Genomic DNA, 19,484 nt, shown 5'->3' with positions numbered 1-19,484 from the left:
GGGTGTATTTAAAGATTTAAGAAAATGTAAATGCACTCCCACTTTGTATAAAAGCATCTACCAAATGTAAATGCGACTATATATTATACCACAGTGGACCATAATACCATAGTAGACCATGTATTACATCGGACTCTGATATTTAAAAAAAGTTTTATACAATTATTCATAAAAATAATCCACATACATTAAAAATAAGTTTAGACAATGGCTTCTTTAGTACCAGAAGGTTTCTCAGAACTCTCACCTATACCGTTGTTCCTTTCAAATCGTTTAAAGACGCAAAACTAAAGTTTAGATTTACCCAGAAATGAGTACATAATAATTTTTGACAAAACATTCCTGCTCTATAATAATTGCATCATACGGCAAGTCACGGGCAAAATACCTATAGCTGATTTTAGAACATTGAGCTGCGTAATTGAATTTGAAAATCTTGTTTAATAAGTTAGACAAATCCAGGAATACACATCTCATATCTTCCTGTTGCATTAGTGTGAGGAAGCTTTGCACTGTGTTTGCTTAATTGAGTTGGCAGGAGCTGATGGTAAAGAGCTTTCGGAGGACTTACAAGAAATAGTTTTTCCTCCCTGCAGAATTTTGCCGTCCTCCAGATAACCCCAGTGACGCACAGCGAGGCATCTCTCCAAAACACCATCTCCTTTTTCCGTTTTTCAGACCCCGTCTGTCTTTTTCACATTTTATTATCTGTGCCTCATCCAAGGCTGCAACATTTTAATCAGCCTGTAAGCCAAATGCCTGGGTAAAAAAGCTCTGTCAGGAAGATTGAGAAATCTGCCTTGATTCCTTGGCGTTATCTTGTCTATCCTTGACAAACGAGTGTCTTACATCTGCCCTCTTATCTGCTTCGTGTTAGGTTATTGTAGCATGTGATTCGTTTTCTCCTTTAAATAAAGGGCAGAGAGAGGAGGTTTTTTGATGCACAAACAAAATCAGATATGGCGCTGAATGACAGTAGATGATATCTCTCTGTCTCTTTAAATCTTTGTTTTAAAGTTTAGGGAGGAAAACTTTAAATCACTCGATAATCTTTCTGTGGAAATAATTCATCTTTGTGTACTTGTTATTTTTTAATGCAATGTATGTACTTTTTTTTTATTAAACTGTAAGAAAAATTTGTCGCATAAGAAAAAGTTATTACTTGTTATATTTCATCCTTTATTAGTTTTTGAATCAGTTTTCTATTTATGAAAATATAAATTTTTTGGTTCAACATTTTCAAGAATCTTATAATGCATCTTTCTCGTAAAACACAAAGCATTTTCATGATGACACTAACACATAGCTCCTGTAAATAAATGGACATTTATTTTACAATGTTTGAAAACAGAAAACTTTTTGTTTCCCTTGGCATTAGATTTTTGGAAATAAAAATATCTATAAATAAGCAGATGCAACTTTCTGCTTGTCGACCAAATAACAATATGGCAAGCACAGCGGGAGGAGGGCCGTGAGGGAACGGCGCGAGCCCGCTGCACGTTGCACCGGTCTCGCATCTCTCACGGAGGAGCTCGGGAGCATAAAAGGAGGAGCGACAGGAGTGAAAAACAAGAGATATCCAGGTCTTGATTTTATGTTAGGTTTTATCATGGTTGTGTGGCCAGCAGTCGACCGTGAGGGATCTCCGGGTCCTGCCTCCTTCTTCCAACCTGGGTTTCGGCACCACTGTAACAAATTTCCAAGTAAGGAAGAAGGATGCGGGAACCGGCAAACTTTACCAACTTTTATTAAAATAAACAAACAACCAAACGAAAATAAAATAAAACGTATGTAATAAAACATAACAAAAAATCTAGGCCTGGTTCTCTCTCTAGTCCTTCAATGCTGTCACTCCTTCTTTTGTGTTCCGAGCCTCTCCGTGAGAGATGTGAGACCAGTGCAACGCGCAGCGGCCTCGCTCCGTTCCCTCACGGCCCTCATCCCGCTCTGCTTGTCACAGACTCTATGTTCAGCCAGTTAGGACATTTTTAAGATAAGATAAGTATTGCCTATTTAAGTGGCAGAGTTTGTCACTAACACTGTACAAACTGTAGTTGTGAATGGAATGCTGAAAGGAAGTTGAAGCACATGGCAGGAGGAAATGAGGTCATGGCACTTCCTGGATTCTCCAGATGGCTTAAAACATGCAACATCAACCTCAAGGTCTGTGAGAAGCATTACCGGATACATAATGTACATAACATACTGTAGTGTTACACAAACCCAACAAGTGTTGCAGTCGTTTCCTAGAACCTTCACTGGATTCGATGAAAAGGAAAGAAACGAAGTGATGAATACTTTATGCATTATCCTAAAATCCACTCATCCTGCCAGGCTTTGCCTTGGGCCTCAAACACACCTTTGCTGTGCACAAAGGAAGAATAAGTCTTTCGTTCCAACCTTCCTGTCTCATCGTCTCATTTTTCATGAGTAATTATCCAGCTGTCAAGCCTTCCATTTCCATCGCTCCTCCACAGCTCATAATTGAATAATGTAAATAGTGTTTGCTGTAGGGATTAGAATGAGATTGAAGCTCTCAGAGCTGATCTGACAAGTGATATCTCTCTCTCACTTTTCCTTTACATCTCTCTGTCCTTTTCCACCTCGTTCTTTCCTTATCCAATACTTATTCTGTTCACATCACACTAAAACCTCACTAAGGAAGGTGCTGTTCTCTGTAGGAAGTGTCTGTTTGTGTTGCTGGAGATAAACCTCGGGGAGAAACATCAAGAACTTCTGTCGTGCTTCAACTGCTTTGTGAATCACTGATTGTCTGGGAAAGACTCTCACCGCTGCTTCTGTGCTGCTTGTCAGCCCATCAGTTGATGTTAATACTGATTGCCAAAGTGCTATAAATGTGCCAAACTTCTATAACTAGTGCCAGCATATAACCCTATTCAGTCTGTTTTCTCGAGCATACTGATCATATGGTCAAAACACTACTAGGTGTTACAGAAATAAACAGGAAATTGGTGCTGAATTTTTACATTTAAAGGCGGGGTGTCCGATTTCTCTTAGCCGTTGTTGATGTTCAAATCATCAAAACTGACACACCAATACCCCCATCCTTCACTTACGTCAGGGCTCGGCTCGACTAATGTCCATCCTGTGCACTGTACATCTTACTGCTGATTGGCTACAAGGTTGTTTTGGTACTGGCCCCGATCTAAACAAGTGTAATTTGGAAATCTGATACCCCACATTTAAAGGAGCAATATGGAGATTTTAGCGGCATCTTGTGGTGAGGTTGTGAATTCCAACTATGGGCTTACTCCACCCCTACCCTTCCGAAGCACTACAGCGGCTCTCATAGGACAAAGATGTTGTCGCATTATTGCATCTTTGCGTGAGGAGATAACATATTTACAATTTATTGTATTTGAATCGTGATCATGATATATGCTTCCCACAATTAATTGAGCATAATCGTTGTGATTATATGTTTCAAAAGCAAGAACTCCCGATATCGTCTCAAAGCTTGTATCTTTGCCACTTCACAGGAATTAAAAAAACACATTTCGTAACTGCATTTGTACTATCTTGATACTTTTTTGCAAAACCCACTGACCAACATTAAGGGTGACCAATAGTCCAATGGAGTGTTTAGATGATTGATCACATGCTTTGGAAATACGGTGTTTAAGGTCAATATCAGAAGATGTATACCATGTATAACATATTCATTGGCTGTAAACTATAGCCCTTATAAACATGCTGAAGTGAAATTAAAAACAAAAGTTCTGAGCTGACTACACAACCGTGTTTATTAACAGTGATAAAAGATTTTTGCAAAATAATCGTGTTTATCATTTTACCCATGATCGTGCGACCCTATTATGTAAGGTCTTCATATACCTCTGAAGACATAGTTATGTACACTAAATACAGTATATTGCAATTCTGTCAAAAGATCATCCAATAAATGACACACTGGACCTTAAATAAAGCCTCATATAGTTTTATTAAAGCAACGTTAATAAGTGTGGTTTAATTATAGAAACGGTTTACCCCAAAAAAAATGTTTTCCATGCAACACTAATATACTTAAAATCATGTTCGGTCTTTGATCCCGTAAGGTTTTAAAAAATCGCTTCAAGCTGTATTGGTCACGTTTTGAAAATCCCGTTTATTTTTATTAAGTCATCTCATTTGTCTTCCTCTTTTTACCTCAGTGAAACCTGTCCGCTGTTGTAAAGGCACAGCTAATGTTCACTTTCCCAGCAAATCACATCCGACAGACAGGTGCGGTACATCCTCTATAAAACACTTCACCAAAACCAAACCACAGAGAGAATAAAGACGGGAGACAAGCTTAAACCTGTCGTTCGCTTTGTGTATCAAAGCTCACGACATCCGATAAATCACAGATGTGAACTGGACCCAGAACTGTGAGGTGCGGCACATGGTTTCCATAAACTGGAATGTCATCTTCCATTGATTTGAGAGATGATTCAGCTTGAACCAGTGGACATTGACATATGAGTTCATTGTTTGTAATGAGACACGATTATGATTTGATGAGATGCGATTGTGTGAAATTGTGTTTGTGTGTTTTTCTCGAGGGCAAGATTGGACTGTTTGTGCAAACAAAAAAAGTGCTCTATCTTAGAGAGAGAGCGTGAGAGACATTTGTGCTATGCACTGAGTTTGTTTTCACAGCAGGTGAACACACACTGCCACCGAGCTATTGCACACGATTTCAACATCCTTTTTTAAATGTCAGCATGACCATGATTGTTTTTGTGCCGCTAAATCATCATGTGTTCCCTGTTTGAAATGATTATGTAAGGGATAATGTACAGGTAGCAGGTTGTTATCGCAGAAATAAGCCCCGAAAGTGTGATCCGGTATCACACTGGAGGGCTTATTTCGCGATAACAGCCGGCTGCTTGTACTTTATCCCGCTTATGACTTGCCACATGAGAAAAAAAATGGATATAAAATGTGAATTAGAAATATTTTATTAGCTCATTTTTACCGAATCCAGAACTTCCGCAAACCTTTAGTTTCAGGTTTGAAATAAGAAACGACGTTCAAACGTCACAAACAACAGATAAATTGGTTTAATAATTTGTAAATATGTCATAAATGTTATTAAAAGACATACTTATAATTCATTTTTGATTAATATTGAGCTGCCCTTCTCAAAAAGTTTTGCAGCATCCGGGTGACAGGGTGTTATTATTTTTTAGGGGTTGTTATTTGAACGAATGTCGCGACTAATCAAGCATTCACATGAGCCGTGTAATAAATATCGTATACTTTATAAATAATATATATAATATAAAAAATATAATATTATTTTCAACTCATCTTTTCTAATACACATATCTATGTTATATAAATATAGTTTGGTCATCCTCCCATTATGAGCTAATATACCTAAATCATGTATGTCTGACACAGATTTATGACGACATAAATTACACTGCAAGGTGGCGTTTCCTCCAGTCATCCTCCACTCCCCTCACTGCAAATTCATTTCTTTGGTCCGGTGTCGTGCTCAAGGTCTGCTATTATTCATAGTTCTTATGTCAGGTAGTGAAGGTCAGAGGGGAATTTTCTTCCTGTATTTCCCAAAAGGTAATTCATGTGTTTTCTAACATTCTGTGTGTATCTGGACTGCAAGAAAGGTTGAATGTTTCAGATCCTAGGTGATGCATTGGGCCGTCGAGCAAAGCACTTAATCTCTTAGGGATTGTTTCTGTGATACGTAAACTGTTAGTCATGGAGCAGGCGTGTTAATCCTAAGCAAGTGTTTACATTCATGCAGTTGACAGACACTTATCCAAACATGCTTGAACTGCATTCAATGTTGTATCGGTTTGCGTGTCCTGGAGATCTTATCTTTAACCTTCTCCTTCACCAGATGTGCGACAGGAACTTGTTTAAATTTATGCATTTGAGAGACGCTTGACTTACGGATGCTTAAACAAACCTACTGACCATGGCCTCGTCCCATTTCAGATCAAGAAGACGTCAGAAGCCACTCTCACTACCGTCCAGGACATGGTGACCATCGAGGACTATGACGTGTCGGAATGTTTCCATCACAGCCGTTCCACTGAATCGGTCAAGTCCACCGTGTCAGAGACCTACCTCAGCAAGCCGAGCATTGCCAAAAGACGTGCCAACCAGCAGGAGACAGAGCAGTTCTATTTTATGGTGAATTCATGAATTATTCAGTTATTTTCCAGCTGCAAGTAAAAAAGTAATGTTTGTTTTTGATCAAATACACCACAGGTGTTTCCCCCCTGGTCTGAGGGGTTTGTCTAACAAAGAGGTGTACCAGTCAACTGTCAAATTTTGTTGGTTTCATGGTGGTCTCGCTTTTGACTTTCTTACAGAAATTTCGCGAGTATCTGGAGGGCAGCAATCTCATCACCAAACTCCAGGCAAAACACGATCTACTGAAGAGAGCCCTTGGGGATGGTACTGTTTGCTTTTCTGTGGTTCTGTAAATGTTGGGTCAATAAAATGTACCCCATGCATAGAAAAAATGAAAGCGTATAAAGTGGCTCCAGAAAGTATTTACTCACTCTTTTGAATTTCCATGCATTCGATAAAAAAAAGCTTTTTACCAATCCTTATTTAAAAGGAACTTTTTGTTTCACCAAAAAGTTTCCTTTCATGCCCAATGTGAACGCTATTTAAAAATAGCAGGAAAACATTTATTTAAAGACAATTCAATTAATATCTTAGGTGTTTTTATCATATCAGTCAGCATTGTAAATCCCAGGAGTGACCCACAATCGCAGCATCCCTAACTAGATTCAGAGGTGCTAACATTGTGCCTCTTCATGTTGAAGCCTGGGGTGTTTCAGACTTCTAGTGCGAACACAGCAGACTGCTGTCAGGGGCTGCCGAGTTGTGTGGGTGGGCCTGACAAACCTGTCAGGAGCTGTATTCCCTGCTTCAAAATCAAGCACAGCCTGCCTGTTTTTAAAGATTGTAGGCGGTAGTCTTCGTGCTAGATTTCACTTGGATGAAATATTTGTATAGCTGAACGGGTACTTATAACAAACTCCTGGGCTGTCGTCGTAGCGGTTTGGAACTGTAGAATTTCTGTGTTTGGTGTATGTGTGAATGTCCGGCTCTGGACAGATGGCTTGCTGCATGTGCTTTACCAAGCATAAATAAACACTTCCCCAGGAATTCCTCATTCACACATTATCTCTCTCTGTCTGTCTCTCTCAGGATACCGGGCTGATTATGCAACCACGAGGTAGGCTACATCATTTTTGTTTCATTCGTATTCTTATCACAGTCAAATGTTTTTACGCAAAATGTTTGCTTAGTCAAGTGACATACATTTTGAGGTGAGTACCCTTGAAGGCATTTAGCAACCAAGACGATGACATTCAAACAGTTTTATACACTAAATCAGTCGTTCTCAACTCTGGCCCGCGAGATCCAGATGTTTAGCCCCAACTCTGACAAAACACCTGAAGAGGCTGATCAGTGACTTTAGGAACAGACGTGTTCAACTTTAAGTTGGGCTGCGCTGTTTGGCATATCGGATTAAAGTACCGCGAGCGCAATTCAAATGCGTACCGAGTAATCTGCACTTTGATCGCTCTCGCGGTACTTCATCTCATATGCTGATCGATTTGCGCAGCGTCGCATTAAATTGAACGTATCTATTCCTAAAGACGCTTATTAGCTTGTTCAGGTGTTTTATATCAGAGTTCGGGCTAAACTCGGCAGGAAAATGGATCTCGCGGGCCTGAGTTGAGAACCACTGCGCTAAATGAATAGTACTAATGATGCTTTGTTTTTTTTAACCTAATATTTTTATGTAATTATCTATCGCTTTTTTAGAGTCCTATGTTTACATTTTATAGATAAATATAGTATATGTTTCTAACAGAACAAGCACTTGTCACAAAGTAGACATGAAAGTTAAAGAAATAAAATCAATGCATGAGAGGTGCAAACAGTTGAACAGATGCTTGTGACTTCGTTCTGCCATAATTCACCATATGTCCATCCGGCAATGACTGTTCCCCAGGGCTCCACCCCATAATCCTTTGCAACAGTCATATTCTTTAGATTTGACTTCTCCCTACTGGGCACAATTTGTAAGTTGTTTCTTTCTGGGGAAGGTAGAAGTCATATTCATTTAAATGCTTTATGTTGAAATTTGGTAATCATTCAATTCTGTACAGCTTTTCCCGAAATGTATTTGCACAGGTTCAGTTGTGTATACGGAAGGACTGCGATATGATATTATATTGATGTTTCACCAAAAATTCACCCATTTACTCGCCTGTTTCAAACCTGTTTGACTTTCTTTCTTCTGCAGAACACAAAAGAAGATATTTTGAAGAATGTTGTTAAACGGCGCCCATTGACTTGCATTGGTTTTATGCCTATCCAAAAGAAATGAATGGGTGCCGGCGTTGTTCGGTTGCCAACTTTCTTAAAAACATCTTCTTTTTTGTTCTGCGGACGAAAGAAATACAGACTTGATGACATAATTTTTGGGTGAACTATCAATTTAAACTGAACTTTAAATGAATGAACTACAATCCCACGGGGTATAGTCTTTTATAGCTTTAGCAGCCCAACCCCAGTCAAAGATTTCGTGCCTGAACATCTCTCTTGCACCTACCGCCTGCTGTTCCCAGCAGATCTGGCATTTCCATGGCCTTTGATGTGCGATGGAAGTGAGGTTTATAAACAGGACATCGGTGTGTGCCGATCACCGAGCCAAGCACGATACGAGTTTACGGCTGACCCTAGATAACCTTAAATCACGTGTCCACCAGTCTATCTTGTCTTTCGAGAAGTCTCCTATTAACTGTGTGAAATTAAGTCATTACTGATGTTTGTCATGGACATAAAAAATAGCTTAAAAGTGCTTCGTGCTTTTGAAGATTCTCACTTATCAATCTTAACTCTCTTTTCAGTGAGTTACAGTACAGATGTTCAAGATTAAACGTATGAATATCTTTTCATAGGCCTCCCAGCCTTCCTCCTAAACCATTTGGCACTCAGAGGCCCAGGCCACGCTCCGTATTTAACGTTAAGCTATTTAATGGCAATTTGGAGTCATTTGTTAAGGTACTTAAAGCTTTGGGTGATGCGCTACATGCGTTGAATACCGCCGCTTGAAGCCGTAATGATCCACAGCTACTTGCTTCTACTCGACAGATCATTATGGCTGAGGATCGTCTTTACACGGAGCAGAAACGGAGGGAGCGTGTGTGTGCGAAAAGTGAGATGAATGAGATTAGGAGCTCTTAAGGCATCAGCGTTCACACAGTTTCCTTTGGGCAACTGGAAAAGCCTCTTAAAGGAAAACTTCACCTAAAAAAAAAAGAAAATCTGATCATCGTTTACTCACTCTCATGTCTATTATTGGGGATGACACAAGAGTGAGCAAATGACGGTTTCTAGAAATGCATACAAGAATGAATTTATGATCCATGAGTTTAAAGGACCTCTGTGTGTGTGAGATTTATAAAGTTATGGGACAAGAAGAGACAGTTCCGTGTCACACACCCCTCCTTTTTCTCTCTGTGATGTCATTGGAGGACTAATCATGATGTTATAGGCTGTTGTCGGTGGCTTTAGTGCTGGGACCAAATAACCTGGAAATCGCCTCTTTCTTTCTGTTCTGCTCTGTTCTCACCATCCGGCTCTGTTTTCTCTCACATTCTGCTGTCCTCATCTTATAGCCGCGGACGACGGAACTCTCACACGAGACATCAGGTACAGAAACAGTCGGCTTGTTCTGATTGGCTCGTTGCTGCATGTCTAAGCTTCCTGTAGTACAACCTCCAATCACCTTTGCCTGTTGCTTCGAGATTTGTGTGCGTGTCAGAGATGAGAGAATGTTTTTCTTGGCTTTTCATTAGGGGTTTCACAATGAAGGCGGTATTGACAGAGATATTAAAAACCATGAGTATTAATATTGCATTAATACTACGCATATCACAGTTTCGTAAATAATAAATTTGCCTTTAATAATTTAAAGGAAATATAAAGTGATTTACTGCGGATTTATTCAAATATTGAAATAACATGCTTAAAAAGTCGCAATGGTTACAAACTCTATGTCGCTCTGCCTTCCTATACTCATATTTTGAGTGTGATTCATTGACCAAAAAATAGAAAATAAAAAATGAAGATGTAATTCATAGCATTATTTATTTATTTGAAAAAGACCAAAAAAAGCATTTCAGTAGATATCACAAAAATGACCTTTGGCTTTTAAATTAATTTAATAGTAAAAATTGAATAAAGTAAATATAGTCAGAATAGAAAATTGAGTCTTGCACTGATCTGATTTTTATTGTCCTGAAGTCATTTCGTTGTTTCAATATTTAAACGCGTTCATATCAGCACATCTTGTATATCGTACGTAGCATAGATGTGAAATGTTTCTCCTGAACGCCTCTGTTCCTGTCACTGGCACAGAGTTCAGGCTTGGCACATTCCCTGGGTTAAAAGAAGATAACGGTGCTTTTAAATGCTTGTGAGATAGAGCACTGCCAAATACAGTACAAACAGCTTCAAGCGACAGACAGGATTCACATAGCTGGATTAACAGAAGCATTTCAGTCATGTACAGAATTAGCGTTCAACAGTAGCCAACATTTCTTTTTCAATCCATAGCATGTGATCTATTCATGCTCAAGATTAATGTTAAAACATAGAACCAAGCTTTCATTTTATTTATTAAGATGCCATGAAAAACTACTCTTTCTTTCATCTCTGACATGCGGGGTGTCAAATTTGAATGTTTGTAGAAATGTCAATTGAGTGTAGACCTGATTTTCATGTCCGGATTTTGTTCTTATTTTAAGGATTCTGGACAGGCGATACCAAGGGTTGTTGAAAGCAGTATTCGATTCATCAACCTATATGGTAAGTTATATTGTGATTTGCTTATAATTCACCATCAAATAGCCATAATTCGATAGAAAAGCTCCCCATTGATATTATAGCACCATATAATCACAAAAAAGTAGTTGACAGTCAAGCTTTTGTTGTGAAGGTCTTCTCATCAAAGTTTCACTAAAGTTGATTCTGTTTTGTCTTCTTATTGGCTGCTTCTTTCTTTATTATTTAGTCAAGTCAACAATTTCAAAAATGCCTATTTTTTAAATAAAATGATTATAAATAAAAATAATAATGTTTCGTAATGAACGACAGGAATATGCTAGCTGCTGTTAGCTTCTTAGTTATCCATAATTTCTGGCCGATCCAACACCATAGAGTTTGAGACTCTGAGCAGGTGATGTTTTCTTTGTGTCCTTTAAGGCCACGAGACTTGCTTTAGAACTATTCTGAGTTCGGTGCTTTAAGATGTTGTGTTTCCGAGCCAATGTCAAAGAATGTTAAGTCCAGATAAGTCTTTATGACTGTGTAAACTGTGCCAAAGACTGTAGATCTTGTGCGGCTATCATTAGTATGCAAAGTTTCCTGTGTGTGGTCGTCCTGGAGGTGTACAGTAGAGAAGTTTTTAATTAATCTGTTCTGACCCTTAGCCAAGCTTTCTATTAAAAGCTAATCCAGACTGACGGATGTTTTTGTAGAAGCTGATTGAGGTCCCTCTCCTTCATTCATTATCTTGAATTAGAAAAAGGAGAGTTTTCTAAAGCACAGCGCTCAGCTTTTCAGTTTGGGATTTGACAGTAGTCGCTATTGACTAGTCTTTTCTTTCCAGCAGATAGATCTTACTCTAAATCTAACATCACAATCTTTCTGTCTCTTAGGCCTCCAGCATCAAGGCATATTCAGAGTATCTGGATCTCAACTTGAAGTCAACGATATTAAGAACTCATTTGAGAGAGGTGTGTGTTTGGCATTGTTTTTATGTCCCGGTGGGGACCTAAATCTGAACGCACCAACATATGGGGACTTGTGTCACCGTGGGGGAAAAAATGAAGGTCCCCATGGGCAAAAAAGCGTATAAATCGTACATAACAATATTTTTTAATAATCTAAAAATGCTAAATGTTTTCTAGGATCTTTAGGTTTGGGCTAGGGCAGTGGTTCTCAAACTTTTTTGGCTTAAGTACCCCTTTTTATGATTTTTTTCAAGCCCAGTACCCCTTGAAAAGACAACAACATATTACAAATAGATTGAAAGGAGAGTCAAACCTTTATTATATCGAAATGTATTAGTTTATTTTTATGCGTCTTTGTGTAGTCCTAATTTCATACATGAATAATATTCCTAAATGTCAGTTTCTCTAACGTACCCACTGCAGTACCCTAAAGTACCCCTGGGGGTGCGCGTACCCCCATTTGAAAACCGCTGGGCTAGGGGATAAAATATACAGTTTGTAAAGTATAAAACTCATTACACCTATTGACTGTCCAAACGGAGATTATACTGTAAACCAGACGTATATGTGTGTGTTAAAGCAGTTTTTTTATGACGTCAGAATGACCTCAAGTTTGTAAGCAAGTTTGGTATTTGATTTATAGTAATAAACATTCATTTATGTGTACTGAAAGTTTATAAAATGTAAATCTTGTAATTTTCTTGGGTGACAATCATAGATTAATTTCCTGATAATTGTCAGTTTTTGCGATTTTTAAAACACGTTTTTGTTGATTTCTGCAGTTTATATGGGGGTTATTGTTATTGATGATCAACAGAACAACCTATGACCCTTAAAGATTTGTCTCCCAGGAAACGACCCCCTGACAGACGAGGAGAATGATCATGATATAAACTCGGTGGCAGGTGTTCTTAAACTCTACTTTCGAGGTTTGGAGAACCCTCTCTTTCCAAAGGAGAGATTCACTGATCTCATTTCCTGTATCAGTAAGTGCTTCCTTTCTTTTTCAAAAATGTACGCGTGTGTGTATGAATGTCTGTTTGTTTGCCAGCAAGTGTCCGTGAACTCATGCAAGGCATGATTGAATGTCTACTGACCTGCAGCTGTAAATCTATCATTGATTCTCAGTGTGAATACACAGTGCTTTGAACTATGATGGAGTACTCTTGGATAAAAAGATCTCAGTCCTTTTCCTCGGACAGTGGCACAGTAACTTTCTTCAGCGTGGGACAAGGCATCCATCGCCTCAGGCTAACAGCGAAACACTTTCTATTACAGCGCCGTGTGTGTTTCATGACAGCATGACTCATCTGAGCTTCAGATGGCTTTTTAACAGTTGTGAATGCAACTTTGTTTGATTCATAAGAGTTCAGAAAGTGTGCATTATCACTGTCACAGTGAGGGTACGCAAGCACTGAATGAGTGCAGTATGAGAGCATGAAGCTGAATCTTTTATTCTTGATTTGTGGGATGGTTTAGATGTACAGCTGGGATTAAGAAAGAAAAGCAATAGGGCATAATGGGGTTAGATGTGGTGGTTTTACTTAAAGGGCATAGTTCACCCAAAAATGAATGAATTAGCATTATTTACACCCCCTCTTGTCATTGACTTTTTTTTCTGTAGAACACAAAGAAGAATGTTGGAAACCAAACAACACCCCCGTTGACTTCCATAGTATATGGACATATTTCATACATTTGCCTTCATATACGACTCATTTTAAATGCCATTTATTAACAAAATGGGTCAAAATGCATGGTCAAATTCATGTTTGTCATACATGACATCTCTTGCTAGCGGCGGTGCCCCTGAAATCACATGTGCAGACATGTGTCGGTTTGGTGGGGCTTGTTTGTCTCTACGTAGGGAGGAATGTCAGGGCACGTGTGCATGCATACCCCACCAAAGTGCGGCTGTGCCTCTGTGCCGGAGAACTGACACTTCATAGTGTGTGACTAATGGGGATTGCCTGCTGTTTACGTTTACAAACGGCTCACCCCGGCATACCACACATACATCCTCTATCTCTTTTCCCTGTCATTTGCACTGTTCTTTATCCCCTGAAGCTCTATATATAGGCCAGGGTTGTTTGTGCTGTGCGCTGTTGGAGACCTATTTACACCTGGTATTAAGAAGCATGTCGGATCAGAAACAAGCGTGAAGTGTGAAGAGGGTCCAAATGAAATGCTTCAACGGCGTTTGCAAAACCACCCCAATGGGTCCCAAGCATCATTTAACTAGAATTTAATTCTTGTATTTGGATACAATTTGAAGTACATTTGGGGGATAGGGTGTGCCAGTTCATTCCTTCTGAAACCTGGTGTAAAGATTGAGAGATCTGTTTTAAATTGCTTCCCCTCCTTGGTATTTGTGTTTGAAACCAAGTTTTGTGCCCATGCTGGATGAATATCCAGCATAGCACATTCCCAGATCTTTTTTTTTCTGATGGTGACATGGCTATTTTAAGCCGCTATCAGATGAAATCGGGGATCTGGGTGCGCTAAAGCAGCTGTGCATGAGAGCAGCTATAAATTTGTAGTTCTGTTTTATAGAGGCTGATCTTGTGTCTTGTGAATGCGACTTGTGCCACCCAGAGTCAGCACACGGGATCAGATGAGGTTAAAATGAAGCTGTTAATCTGAAGCTATGTTTGGGATGGCATGCTAAGCATTATACACTTTATATACTGCTTACTGTGCTGCTTTTTTTAAATACTGTATTTGTGAAGATGTTCAGTATCCATTGGTAAGCATTTCAATCAAATATTTGCTACTCTGGTCACATGACGTCTTCATAATTAACAGTATGTTTAATTCATGGTGCTTGGTTGTATTTTTAACACATGAAGTATAAATATTTACATTTGTGTCATTTGAAGTAAACAAACACTGTTAACATAGCCCTATGACATTTTAAACCACAGTCTCAACTTTCAACAATTCAACAGAAAGATGATATATTGCATTTTGGGAAATAGTACAAGCCAAGTGTTAGCAGAAATAGTATTAAGTAGGTCGGTAGTACACTATTATGAATGCATTCTCAGAGCTTACTACTAAAGGGAAATGTAAACGGCTAAGATGCAAGACATCATTCAAGACGGGACAGGACTCCCATTGAGTACTTAGTCGATTTGCAGGAAGACGTTTTCCACACATGCGGGATGCCAGTTTTTTGGGATAACCCTAAGTTTTTATTCCCCTAAAAACAGCTGATTAGTCTTGAATTTATTCATATGAAATGCTCTGTTAACCAGCTTCATTCAGACCAGGATGAGGGTGGGTTACATTTAAAGGAACGGTTCACCCAAAAATGAAAATTATCATCAAGTTGTTCCAAATCTGTATAAAAGAAAGTAGGAACAAGTCTTTGTCAATTTCTTTGTTCTGTTGAAGGATGAAATTGTGAAGAATGTAGGAAAGCAAAAAATTCTGGTGCATTTTTCATATTTTAGTTAATGGTTTAGTTAATAAGTTTCCTGTAGCTCAGTAGTAAGAGCATTACGTTAACAACGCAAGGTTGTGGGTTCGATCCCAGGGGATTGGAGATTCCTAAATATAAATGTATTGTATAAAGCAACGTAAGTCGCTTTGGATAAAAGCGTCTAGCAAAAATGCCTAAATTGAAATGTAATGGTGGCCATGAACTGCTTGGTTACAAGCGTTCTTCCAAATATCTTTCTCTGGTTTCATCAGAACAAAGACATTTATACATTTGGAACAACTCGAGAGTAAATGATGACAGAATTTTTGTATTTTAGGGATTACTGTCCCTTTAATAAAGATTTCGGCTTAACGATAGTAATGCTAGTTTTTCTTTGTCTTTTCAGGAATAGAGAACCTGTATGAGAGAGCTCTGTATATTCGTAAGATCCTCCTGACTGTACCCAGATCATTTCTGGTAGTCATGCGATATCTCTTCTCCTTTCTCAACCAGTAAGTCTGAATGTACTTTTTTCAAACACTCAAAGCTTTAAAAATGTATGACATGACAAACTTCACTGCAATATTTATAAAAAAACAGAGTTACATAGCCTGTCGAATTCAAGCTTAGAAGTGAATCATGCTTTAGGATAAAGAGCAGCCGATCTTTTTTTACTGACACGAACGCGTGGTGCTTAACTTTTCTGTCTTTAGATGAGTAATGAGACATTAAGCAGACGTTTGGTTTGTTAACCTGAGGATTTAAATCCTGTTATTACCAGACAGAACAGAAGAGTTGTTCCCATCCGTTGCACATGAGCCAAACTAATCGGTTAACAGGCAATTATTTACCTTGTTTTCTGTGGTCAGCTACTTCTTTTCAGTCAAGCTAATCGAGCGTCTCACTGGCTTGAATGTTAATCCAAATTGACATTTAGAGATCAAATGTGACCACCAGGAAATCAACATCATTTGGACATCATGTTTTTTTCCACAGATAACAATTTTGATTTATTTAAAGGGATAGTTCTCCTAAAATGTGAATTTTTTGTAAAGTGCCGAATGTCCTGATTGCCCGATCTTGTGTCTTACAGCTTGTCCCAATACAGCGATGAGAATATGATGGACCCCTATAATTTGGCCATCTGCTTTGGCCCCACCCTCATGCCCACCCCGGACACTCAGGACCAGGTCTCCTGTCAGGCCCATGTTAATGAGGTCATCAAAACCATCATAATCCACCACGAGACCATCTTTCCTGACACTAAGGAGTTGGACGGCCCTATGTACGAGAAGTGTATGGCCGGTGGAGACTATTGGTGGGTCCTAAGAAGGGAGAAATTTCAATTCAGTTTTTATATTTTGTATTGTCTGTACAGTTCTGTGGCCTAGTGGTAATAGATCTGAGACTGCATGAGGAGGAAAATTAATTTTAGGTTGCTCCAGGGGTTGTGTCTGTACTTTTTGACAAACGCGTCAGATTAGGGGTTGTCCAACCTGTAAATCAATAATAGAGACACTGTTATGATGTTTTGAGGCAGATATTAGTGATGGCATGCATTGACATCCGGATATCTGTGCCATGACTCAAGTGGTATTATTTGTTCTAACAGAAGACATTAGTGAGTCACTTACAGTATGTTGTTTGCAACGTTTTTGGGTGTGACCACTTTATAGATGAAATCTTATTGTTTGCTATTCAAAACAGGAGGTGACATCACTGCCAATTTTCTGAAAGGAAGGTAATAGGTTAAAGATGTATACAGTTTGGGAAATAACTATTTGATCCCCTGCTGATTTTGTAAGTTTGCCTGCTTAAAAATAGTCTTTCTGTGTCAGTTATTTTAACTGATAGAGACAGAATATTAAAAGAAAATCTGGGATTTTTTTATATATAGCTTATAAAGGATTTGCATTTCAGTCAGTGAAATAAGTATATGATCCCCGTGCAAAACATAACTTTGTGCTTGCCAACAAGGGTTTCTCCACCAAGTAGAGAGATAAAACATTTCTGACAGTTTGCACGTGTGTCAGGATACATTTTAGTCCACTCCTCTGTAAATCTTTAAGGTTTCTTGGCTGTCGCTCAGCACATTCGAGTTTTAGCCTCCTTCACAGATTTTCTACAGGACTAGGGTCTTGAGACTGGCTAGGACATTTAGTTTGCTTCTCCTTAAGCCACTCTTTGGTTGTCTTGGCAATATGTTTTGGGTCTTTGTCATTTTATAGGCACCTCCAACCAACCATCTTCAGTGATCTAGTTAAGGGGAGGAGGCTCTCGTCCAAGATTTTATGGTACACTGGACCGTCCCTCAGCCCCTCAATGCGGTGAAGTCTTCCTGAGACCGTAGCAGAGATAAAAAGCCCTAAAGCATAATGTTTCCAACACTGTGCTTCTCTGTAGGGATGGTGTTCTTGGGGTCAAAGTCAACATTTCTCTCCCTACAAACACAGGATTCGATTTTGGTCTCACAGCAGCGCCAGCACTTTCGCCAAAGCCTTTTCTAAATCATTTTGATGTTCATTGTCAAACTTCAGACGAGACAGATGGGCCTTCTTGGGCAGGAGGACGTTGCGGGTGCTTCAGGATTTCAATCTATTGTGGCATAACAATGTTTTGCTTGCTGACTTTGGTCCCAACTCACTTGAACTCATTAACAGGCTTCTTCCGTGTAGTTCTGGGCTGATCTTTAACCTTTCTCATGATCGTCTTTACTCCATTGGGGAAATCTTGCATGAGCTCCAGAACAAGAGTATTTTATAGTTATGTATTTCCAAATAATGGCACCAACAGTTGTCTCCTTCTCAACAAGCTTATGTCTGTAGCCTATTTGAGGTTTGTGCAGGTCTACAATCTTGTCCCTGACATCTTTTAAAACCTATACGGTGGTGGAGAGGTTGAATAGAAGATACAGATTCTGTTGGCAGGCATCTTTTATATACATAACAAGATGATTTAAGAGTTCTTTCTTAAAGTGACAGGATTTATCTGTGGTCCATATAGGCACGTAACCAATCTGTGGAGCCAGAATTCTTGCTAGTTGGTAGGGGATCAAATACTTATTTCACTGAATGAAATGCAAAATCAATTTATAACCTTTTATATAAAACAATTTCCTCAATTTTTTTATATTCTGTCTCTATCAGTAAAAATAAAAACCTACCATAAAATGATAGTCCCTTCATTTCTTTTTAAGCAGGCAAACTGGCAAAATCAGCAGGGGATCCAATAGTTATTTCCCTCACTGTATTACCTGCAAAAAGAACTTCTCGCCCACTATCATAATAAATTTGCTTTCCTTCATGTCAATCCAAACCCACAGATTATTTGTATTTATGGAAGAAATTTGTCACATGGGCTTTGAAACGGCATAAAGGTGAAAAAATAACATGAGAATTTGAGTAAAAAGGTTAAATACATGTTTTACTGACCCAAATGTTAAATGTTGTCGTCTACCAGTCATTTTCTGGAGAATATGCCAGACCTGTTGTGTTTGGCTTCTCATACTGCGCTCAACCCCAGGTTATCTTCATTCTAAACCCTGCTTTTAACCCCGGATTAATGAACGTTTCACACTGAAGTGGGGTATTCCACGCATTAACCTGGGGTTATGAAACGGTGCTCCGAAGCAGGGTTAGCACCGATGTTGCAGGGTTAACCCTTCATTGCCTTCATGTTAACCCAGGGTTTAGTCATGAGTTATCTCTTAACCCCGTGAAACGTATAACCAAGGATTCTGTTAACCTGGGGTTCAGTATCATTTCAAGTTTGAAAAGACCTTTATGTGAGGTCATCTCTTTAGATATATTTTGTGAAGGCCAAAGGTGTCATAAATCTGCTTTAATGGAACCGATTATGAAGATGGTTTTAATGTGTCTCACCTAGTTAGAGATTGCCGGCCAACCCGCCCATTTCTTGTAGAAGTGGAAAGAGACATTTTCCACCAGCTCCACAGCTGTGTGTGTCTGTGTTGGCTAGTGAGTTTGTTGTCTCTGAGAGCGCAGCCCACTCGTTTCTTTCCGTAAACTCATGCAAAACACCTGCCATTGCAAGTATTTATACATTTCACATATTACTCAGACAAGGATACGCGCTCCTTCAAGCCAGTGAAGTGAGTAGGTGTACACACCTTCAGTGATGAGGCACGAGGGGGTGGCAGTACTCAGTTTGAAACGGCTTTACTGTGTGTCTGTGGTAATCTGCAAGGATGTGAAGGGCATTAGTGCCAGTCTCAGTAACCACGCCGTGCCACTGTCAGA

General features: G+C 39.1%; 1 protein-coding gene across 3 annotated transcripts in view; it reads left to right on the top strand.

The window, feature by feature from the left end:
• Positions 1–19,484, top strand: part of srgap1a (SLIT-ROBO Rho GTPase activating protein 1a) — a 71,407-nt gene that overhangs the window by 40,095 nt on the left and 11,828 nt on the right. For 2 of the 3 annotated variants that reach the window (XM_056765814.1, XM_056765816.1), the window contains exons 9-17: positions 5,968–6,165; positions 6,348–6,432; positions 7,198–7,225; positions 8,964–9,066; positions 10,815–10,875; positions 11,727–11,804; positions 12,653–12,787; positions 15,632–15,737; positions 16,319–16,543. In XM_056765814.1, the coding sequence (XP_056621792.1) occupies positions 5,968–6,165; positions 6,348–6,432; positions 7,198–7,225; positions 8,964–9,066; positions 10,815–10,875; positions 11,727–11,804; positions 12,653–12,787; positions 15,632–15,737; positions 16,319–16,543 (1,019 nt within the window). Of the gene's footprint in view, positions 1–5,967; positions 6,166–6,347; positions 6,433–7,197; positions 7,226–8,963; positions 9,067–9,683; positions 9,718–10,814; positions 10,876–11,726; positions 11,805–12,652; positions 12,788–15,631; positions 15,738–16,318; positions 16,544–19,484 lie in introns of all 3 variants that reach the window. The other variant, XM_056765815.1, reaches the window with a different exon arrangement.

This window comes from Triplophysa dalaica, chromosome 14 (genome assembly GCF_015846415.1).
Source record: "Triplophysa dalaica isolate WHDGS20190420 chromosome 14, ASM1584641v1, whole genome shotgun sequence".
NCBI classification, from domain to species: Eukaryota; Metazoa; Chordata; class Actinopteri; order Cypriniformes; family Nemacheilidae; genus Triplophysa; species Triplophysa dalaica.
Note: the sequence above shows the minus strand (reverse complement) of the source record. Positions and strands in the feature narration are given on the sequence as shown.